A 9696-nucleotide genomic window follows, 5' to 3' on the forward strand; every position below is an offset into this window, starting at 1 on the left:
CTCTCTCTCTCTCTCTTTATTATGGCAGCCTTCGTTCATGACTGAACTTCAAACCATTTTTGCCTGCTGTTCGAATAACATGCTACTGATGGGTTCAAAATGAGATATGTAGAAATTTCTCAGAGAAATTTTTTGAATTGTTTTTTCAGGTGCTCCTGATCTCAACCTGATGGATGATTTCCCACTGTAGGACCTTTACAGAGCACCAGACAACAAATTGCACTGCCCATGACTTTTACTTTTGCAAAGACTGGCCTTCAAAAACTGACTCAATATTGGAATTGCAGCGATTTAAATTACATTTTCCTCTTGCTCCTAAGTAATTGGAATGTGTTCATGTATTCAATAAATATATGTTGAAATAAAACTATGAACTAATCAGATAGATCCATCCTTTTTTAGAGATTCAAAAGAGAACATAGATAGCAAGCAGACCAAGGAGTAAATATGATAATCTGAGATAGTATTAGGTGATATAAAAATATAAACTAAAGTAAATAATGGAGACATGGGAAGGATCAAGTCAGGCCTCTTTGAAGTGGTGATATTTGAATGAAACCTGACAATCAAGGGGAGAAGAATATTCTAGATGGAAGGAAGTGCAGTTCCTAGGGAAAAATGAGATTGGCATAATTGAGGGATAGAAGCAAACTTGTTGTGACTCAAGTAAAGTGAGCAAGGGAGAGGGTATATAATTGAGGTTGTATGTGTAGGTAGGGACAAGATTATAGAGAACCTTGTTGGCCATGATAAGGGTTTTGGATGTAATTCCTAAAATATAGTGAAGGGAAGAATCTTGACAAGATGGTAGCTAAATTATGTCATATTTCTCTTCTATTTCCATTTTAATATACCTGCCTTCTGGTGTTGAGTGGGTTTGGGCTTAATGGGAGTCCTGGGAGAAGGGAGATGATGAGGAACCTTCTTTTTCATGGGCCAGGAAGAATCTAGAGAACAACCTGAGAACCCTGTGAAAAGATAGAATCACACAGGCCCTGGGAAGAGATTGGCTAACTGAGATGCATGGATGCCCAGGGATTAAGCTGACACTAGGCCATGTGAGTGGGTTTTCATAGACCCACTGCCTCTAAGAAGAAACTGCAAAACTGAAGATTCCTTGCTCCTGAGACTAAGCTAGTATGGTGGGCAGAACATGGGGAGCTGGAAGACTTCCTTCTGGGCTTTGGTATGAAGAATGCCTGCTGCCCAACCTTCAGCCTATAGGATGTAAGAAAATCTCATTTCCCAACTTGTACTACTACCTCTAATAACAAAACAGTGGCCCCAATAAGCCAACAGGAAAAATGGTAATGCAAATAAAGGAGCCTAGCTGCCAGAAAAAGGAAATAAAACAGATTAGGTTTTCATCAAAATAAAATAATGGGTGCAAAAAACCCCACTTAGAATATGATTCCAGAAGTGGCTGTAAATAATAGAAGTGTGAAGAGAGAAAGAAGAGGGGTGGATGACATATAATAATGATAATAAATAGTGGGAGGAAATGGTTCTGAATTAAATAAAGATCAAAACCTGTAGATTCAAAGGAGTAGACTGATTTGAGGCATGTTTGATGTATCTGGGAAATATTCTTGCATTTTAGATATAAAGAAAAATTTTGACAAATTTCTATTTAGGAACAAAGTATACATTGATAGAAAAATAGAATCAGAAATTTCATTTATAACATTTGAAGTTGGAAGTTGGTGAAATGATATTGTCATATTTTGAGATAACAATTTTACAATTTAATCATCCTACTCCCAGTCAAGATATAATCTCAAATCAGAGGAAAAGAGGTTTTTATGGCAAGGATTTAGTAACATAATTTACATACCACAACTGAGAAAAATACATGACTAATGATTCTCATAAAGTAAGACATGAGTCAGAATTGAGATCCCAGTGGAGGAGAAGTTTAAGAAGAGAAGAAACAAATGATGAGCAATAAAACCTGGTGTGTGTGTGTGTGTGTGTGTGTGTGTGTGTGTGATTATAATGAACATATAATTTCTATATTTAAAATGGAGGCAACATACTTTAAGAAACATCCTAATAATAGTTTTGAACTTGAAGTACTATTTCAGCAAAACCTAGTTATTAGGAAGAAGAAAGGAGGGCAGAAGAGGGAGAGAAAATAAAAGTGATAAAAAGTCTTATCAGGAGTGGGGAATGGCAAAGGGAGGAGAGGATAGAAGGGAAAGTATGTTAAAGGCCTCCTTTTCTTGGGTTGAGGGTTAGGTAAGGAAATAACCAGTTGATGGGACTAACAGTTTTTAAAATATTAGTGGAAAAATATTTATGTAATTTCTAGTTCCAGAAAGGATAAGTTAACTAAGTATATTGACATTTTCAGGTGGAAAAAAATGGAATGGAAAACAATTTAAATCAGAATAATAAAAAAGGAAGCAAAAATATTTACTTAAAGCAAACTAGAGAAATAGAAATAGTTATCCAGTGGTCGGCAAACCGCGGCTTGCGAGCCACATGAGGCTGTTTGGCCCCTTGAGTGTGGCTCTTCCACAAAATACTGACTTCTGCGCATGGGCCACGAAGTTTCAGTCGCACTGTACGTGTGCACCCGCTCGTGTTATTTTGTGGAAGACCCACACTCAAGGGGCCAAAGAGACGCATGTGGCTCGCGCGCTGCAGTATGCCGACCACTGGGCCGCTAGGGCAACCACAACTGGTGTGGCTTAGTAGTTGAGCATCAACTCATGAAATAGGAGGTCATGGTTTGATTCCTGTCCAGGAAACATGCCTGGATTGTGGGCCCGATCCCCAGTAGGGGGTGTGCAGGAGGCAGCTGATCAATTATTCTCTCTCATCATTGATGTTTCTCTCTCCCTCTCCCTTCCTCTCTGAAATCAATAAAAATATATTTTTAAAAAATAAAAACAGTTATTACTTGTTATAATGAATGAGAATAGACAAAATGTCATGAAAGAATCTATTAAGTTGCATTAACAAACAAAAGCTAGTTATCTATGATTTAAAAGCATCATACTCGTAAGTAAAGGGATGAAATACTGCTCAAAATAAAGGTATGGGAAAGAAATACTATGCAATTACTGTATAGTCCAATACAGAATCCAAAAATAGATTCTGGAATATATGAGGATTTAGGACTTAACAAGAGTGGCATTTTAAATCATTGGGATAAACTAGATTATTTAATAAGTAGTGCCAGCTCAACTAAATAAAATAAACTTGGCCCCTACCTTATATTAAATCTATTTCCATTAGATTAAAACTTAAAAGTAGGTGAAAAGACTCTCTAGGCAACTGAATACGCTTCTCTTATGGGTTGTGGAAAACTTTTGAATTAAGACAGAAACTTACCTTCTGAAAGGGCTGACTGTCCTAATCTAGAACTAAAATAGTGGTAAGAAACGGTGTGAATTTATGAATTATTAAATTCCAAGTTGGAGGGTGATTACTAGGATTCTGGTATTCCTAGGAGCACAGCGTTTAAAACGACAATGCACAGAAAAACATTTTAACTTACCAAAGACACTGTCTTTTTATTTAGGTCCACATATTCTTGTGAATATGGCTTTTCAAACTTTCTGTCATAGTCAACATTATTGGCTTTAAAGCTGACGTGATAATAGCAAGATGTTTTCCCTGAGGAGAAAAAAGAAGAAATAGTTCTGACTTTGATCATTGTGTAACTACATTTATTTAAAAAATATATTTTATTTTATTTTTTCCATCATCATTTAACCTCTCTATGCCCTCTTCCACCTTCCCCCTTCCCACAATCACCATGCTGTTGTCCATGTCCATGAGTTCTTTCTCTTTTTATTTTCTCAATTGCTCCACCCCTCCCCCTCCTATCCCCACTCCTTAACCAGAGCTGTCTGGTGCTCCCTATCTATGAAAATGTCTCTATTTTGCTTGGTAGTTTGTTCATTAAATTCCACGTGAGTTAAATCATATGGTACTAGTCTTTCTATGATTGGCTATTTCACTTAAGATAGTTCATTATGTAACTGCTTTTATTCTTAAGAAATAACATATGAAATATAATACTCTGATAAAATTTCAGGTAACTTGACATTTAAATAATCTTGATTTCTAGTGATTGTTAAAATAACTTTGACAGGGGAATGTTTATTAAATTATAACTTCACCCAAGAATGTTATCTGAATTTTTAAGGTAAAATTCCAATGTGCCAGCTTTCAAGTTTGGGCAATCTAAAGACAGATGTGTAACTGTGAAATGAAATTATATTAAAGTGTAGATAATTTTTAGTTTTTGTGATCATCACAGATTACATTTTGGAAAAACAGTGGAGTCTCAGGTTTAATAATTTATGAAGTACCTAAGAAATGAAAATGAATAAAGAGGAAAGTAAAATGAGGGATGACTTGTAAGTACTGCAAATTAAGTAAACAGAACAAAGAAATCAAACTTACAACTTTCAGAAAGTAAAGCAAACCATGAAGCTGATGGTTAGACTGTCAGCTTTACCATTTTATTTATTTTTTAGAAAGTTTGTTATAAAACAATTTATTGCACCTAGCAGGCATGGCTCAGTGGTTGAGCATCAACCTATGAACTAGGTTTGATTCCTGGTCAGGACATATGCTCAGGTTGCGGGCTTGATTCCCAGTGTGGGGAATGCAGGAAGCAGCCAATCAATGATTCTCTCTCATCATTGACGTTTCTATCTCTCTCTCCCTCTCCCTTCCTTTCTGAAATAAATAAAAATATGTTAAAAAATAAAATAATTTATTGCAAAACTATAGAGTAATTATTTTCTTTTTATTAAACTTATTGGAGTGACATTGGTTAATAAGAATATATAGGTTTCAGGTGTACATTTCTATGATACATGATATTCATGCTGCATTGTTACCCACCACCCAAAGTCAAAGAATCTTCCTTCACCATCACTGTATATTTGACCCTTTTACCCTCTACTACCCTCCATCCCCCTTCCCTCTGGTAACCACCATACTGTTGTCTGTGTCTATGAGTTTTTGTTTGTTTTTCTTATTTGTTCATTTCCTGCTTTCAGTTTAATATCCCACATATGAGTGAAATCATATGATTTTTAACTTTTTCTGTCTGACTTGTTTTGCTTGACATGATATTCTCAAGGTCTATACATGCTGTTGCAAATGGCAGTATTTCATCTTATGGCTGAATAGTAACCCATTGTGTATAGTGGGTAAGCTAAAGTAGGTTTACAGTTATGAGTACATAAAACATAGATGTATTATTATTTATTAATTATTGTATTATTTTCCATATGAACAACTTAAAACCCACTTTTGCCCCATCCTGTATGTACCACATTTTTATCCAGTCATCTATCAAAGGACACTGATTATTTCCATGTCTTGGCTACCTTGAATAATGCTGCAATGAACATAGGGGTGCATATGTCTTTGCGAATAAATGTTTTCAAATTTTGGGGGTAGATATAAAAAGAGGGGTTACTGGGTTATATGGTAACTCTATTCTTAATCTTTTAAAGATCCTCCACACTGCTCTCCATAGTAGCTGTACCAATTTACATTCCCACCAGTGGCGAATGAGGGTTCCTTTTTCTCCTCAACCGCTCCAATCTTTGTTACTATTTGTTTTGTTGATAATAGTCTTTCTAATAAGTGTGAGGTGGTACCTCATTGTAGCTTTGATTTGAACATCTTTTATATATCTGTTGGCTGTTCATATGTCTTCTTGGTAGAGGTATCTGTTCATATAGTTGGATTGTTTGTTTAGTGTTGAGTTTTATGAGTTCTTTATATATTTTGGATATGAAGCCCTTGTCAGAACTGTTGTTTGCAAATATTACCTCCCATTTAGTTAGTTGCTTTTCTGTTTTGTTGTTGGTTTCTTTTTCTGTGCCAAAGCTTTTTAGTTTGATATAATCTCATTAATTTATTTTTGTCTTTACTTCCCTTGCCTTTGGGGTCGAATTCATAAAATGTTCTCTATAACCAATATTCATAAGTTTAGTACCTATGTTTTCTTCTATGTAATTTATTGTTTCAGATCTTATATTTAGGTATTTGATTCATTTTAAATTATTTTTTGTACATGGGGACAAAGAGCTGTCTAGTTTCATTCTTTTGCATGTGGTTTTCCAGTTTTCCAAGCACCATTTATTGAAGACACTTTCTTATCTCTATTTTATATTTTAAGCTTCTTTGTCAAAAATTATTTGCCCATATACATCTGGGTTTATTTCTGGATTCTAAGTTCTGTTCCATTGTTCTGTGTTTCTGCCAATACCATGCTGTTTTGATTATCATCACTTTGTATTATAATTTGAATCCAGGGAATGTCATACCTCTGCCTTCATTCTTTTTTCTCAGGATTGCTTTTGTATTTAGACTGTACTATTTTAGTACATCAAATATGATAGAAATCAAAACTTTTTTGTAACTATGCTCAGGTGCCATTGTACCCCACTACTTAACAGACTGGGGGGTAAGAGAGAGGAGAGAGAGAGAGAGAGAGAGAGAGAGAGAGAGAAGACAGAAGAGAGAAAGAGACGGAGAAATAAAAGCATTTTGTAACACTGAGAAGATCCTTCATGTCAGTGAAGTTAATTATTTGGAGAAAATCTTTCCTGCACACTCACAAATACAGAAATGCAAAGTAAAACAAGACAGAGTTTTTTTCTTGAATTAAACTGTTAGAGATGAGAAAAACAATAACCCCAGGCTGGGTTAGCTATACTTAGACAAAATATACTTTAAGCTAAAAAACAGTAGCAAAGAAAAAGATAAACTCTGAGAAATACACACCCTTCCAAGACTGAATCATCAGTAAATAGAAAATCTGAACAGATAAATAATGAGTAAGGAGATTGAAACAGTAATAAAAAAACCTCCCAATACAGAAAAGCCTGGGAACACATGGTTTCACTGATGATTTCTACCAAACATGTAAAGAAGATTTAATATCAATCTTTCTCAAAATTGGCTAAAAATGAAAAGGAGGGAATACTTCTAAACTTATTTTTTGAGGCCAGCATTACCTTAATACCAAAGCTGATAAGAACACAAGAAAACTACAAATATCTTTGATGAGTATAGGTGCAAAAATCCTCACCAAAATACTAGCTAGCTGAATTGAAAGGATTATACATGTTGATCAAGTGAGATTTACCAATCAATAAATGTGATAATTTCTTGTGGGAATGTAGGAAGTTTTTTTTTTTTATAAAGAAGTCCTTATCCTTGAAAAGGTTACGAAAGAGTGGATGAAAGGAAGGAATAAGCACAGGACACAGAGGGGTTGGCACAAAAAGCTATTTTAAGGAAACATCAAAGCTGAGGACCCCATACTTTTTTTCAATTTTATGGGCATTAAGCTAAGTGAAATAAGCCAGTCAGTAAAAGAAAAATATATAGAAAAATTTTTACTGTTTCTTTTTTTTATCCCTCATTAATGGAAAATACTTGACTTTTTTAGAGAGAATTTTATGAAAAGAAATCATTGTATATAGAGAATTTTTATACGCTTTGGAATAAGAAATCTAGCTTAGAAATCTAGGTTGTAGGCTTTTATATTTGTTAACTCATTGATTATCTCTTCAAAACTTATTAATGTAACAGTGAATTAATTAATTAATTGATGTACTCTGATCACCTAAATCTTTACCAGGAATTAAAAAAAAAAAGATCATACCACATCTCAGAATTCAGAATGCTCTAAGCCAAAAGTCGCTACAGAACAAAGACTGCAGTAAATGTTATTAACCATAAGAAATTATCTCTGTCAAATAGTCTTATCTGATTCCTTTCCTCTTATTCTCAAAGTTCCTAACTTTCCAATAATGGGAAATTAAATTCATGTGACTGGAAAGCCAGATATCATGAGTACTTACCGTAAGTGACGAAATGAGCAATGAGTCCGATGATTACTGCAGCAATCACAGTAATTAAGATACCCAGGGTAATCTTTCCACACCTTGTGAGTTTCACTTTTGTGTTTGACTCTGTTCTTCTAAGCAAAAAGAATAGGAAAGCAAGTGTTAATATGAGTAAGATATAGAACTATCAGAAATAAATATGAATTTGCTGTTAAGTATAAAAGTATATTATTTTTCAATAACTGTGGATTCAGTAAACTGCTGAGCTCGGAAAACAACGTATAGAATTAGTGAATATAATATTTGGCCTGCTTACTTTTGAGGACATATGAATAATAATGATAATACTAAAATCAGAATTCATTCATTCAGCAAATATTTTTAGATATCCTATTATGTGGTAAGCAGAGTTGTAGGAAAAAAGGCCTCTTTCTTATGGAGCTTACATTTTACTGAGGGAAGCTAGACAACAAATACCATAATTAATAAAATTCATAACTGGTAAAATAATATTAAGCTCTGTAGGAAAAAACATAGTTCTAGGTAAAGAAAATATGAATGTGGAAGCATATATAAGATGGTGTTGGTGTCAGGATGCAATATTAAATAGAATAGTCAGGTTAGGCCTACTAAAAAGGTAAAATCTAAGCAGACTTGAATCTATACAGATTTCTGGAATGTTCCATGCAGAGAGAACAACTTGACAAATGGTCTTTAGGAGGGTCATGCCTGGTATGTTAGGAGAGCAGCGTGGCTGTAGCAGTGAATGAAGGGAAGAGTGGTAAGAGACTAAGTCTGAAAAGTATTAAGGCTCAGATCATGTAGGGCCTTGTTCATCTTTGTAATTATATTGGCCTTTTCTCTGAGTGAAATGCGAGTATTGAGGTCTTTGGAGAGAAGACTATGATGATCTAGCCTAATTTCTTAATGGGATCCCTCTGACTTCTTTGTGGAGAGTAAATTATAGAGAATAAGCGTGGAAGCAGAGCAACAATATAGGAAATGATTATAATAATCCAAGCACAAAATGATGTTGGCTTGAGCCAGGGTGGGAGAGGCAGAGGAACTGAAAAGGGGCTGAAGTTTGGGAACATTTTGAGTATAGTGTTGATAGGAATTCATGTAATTTTTTCAAGGAATTGGTCTGTTTTGTCTGAGTTGCCAAATGTATGTATATAGAATTGGTAGTATTTCCTTTTTATCCTTTTGATGTCTATGGGTATCCATAGAAAGATTCTGTTCAATTTCTGATATTGGTAATTTTTAATCTATTTACTTTGTTAGTCTTCCTAGAGAGTTGCTAATTTTATTGATTTCTTTCTTAGAACCATTGCTGTATTTTATTGTGTTTTTTTTCAACTGTTTTTCTGTTTTCACTTCATTAATTTATATTCTTCATTATTTCTTTTCTTCTGCTTGCTGGGGGTTTATTTTGCTCTTCTTTTTCTGGGTTTTTGCAGTGGGAACTTAGATTATTTATTTGATACTTTTCCTCCTTTCTTATGCATGTTTTTAATGCTGTACTTTCCATCTCAGCACTGTTTTAGCTGTGTCTCAGAAATTTGATGTTTTATTTTCATTTTTATATAGTTTAATGTATGCTGGGAGCCGGTCCATCCTTGCTGTTTCAAGGGATCTGGCATATATGGCATACTGTTCTTAATATGTTTTCTCACCTTCTTGGTGCTATGTGTTTTAACCAAGGTCACCTCTCCGAGAAAGGTTGTTTCCCCAGATAGAGATTTTCTCCTGAAGTTAGGGAGGGAATAAAACCCCTTCACTAAGTGCCAGGTGGATAATTAATCTCTTTAACTACGAACAATCATGCTGAAGCTACATAATCTTTACTCCCTGGATTAGT

General features: G+C 34.6%; 1 protein-coding gene across 1 annotated transcript in view; it reads right to left on the reverse strand.

The window, feature by feature from the left end:
- LOC102775182 (transmembrane protease serine 11F-like) overlaps positions 1–9696 on the reverse strand; it is a 44933-nt gene that overhangs the window by 30160 nt on the left and 5077 nt on the right. The window contains exons 3-4 of the mRNA XM_015565767.1: positions 7851–7969; positions 3506–3624 (exon numbers count right to left, since the gene is read on the reverse strand). Of these exons, the coding sequence (XP_015421253.1) occupies positions 3506–3624; positions 7851–7969 (238 nt within the window). The remainder of the gene's footprint in view (positions 1–3505; positions 3625–7850; positions 7970–9696) is intronic.

The sequence above is a fragment of the Myotis davidii genome, unplaced genomic scaffold (genome assembly GCF_000327345.1).
Source record: "Myotis davidii unplaced genomic scaffold, ASM32734v1 scaffold31, whole genome shotgun sequence".
Classification (NCBI taxonomy): domain Eukaryota; kingdom Metazoa; phylum Chordata; class Mammalia; order Chiroptera; family Vespertilionidae; genus Myotis; species Myotis davidii.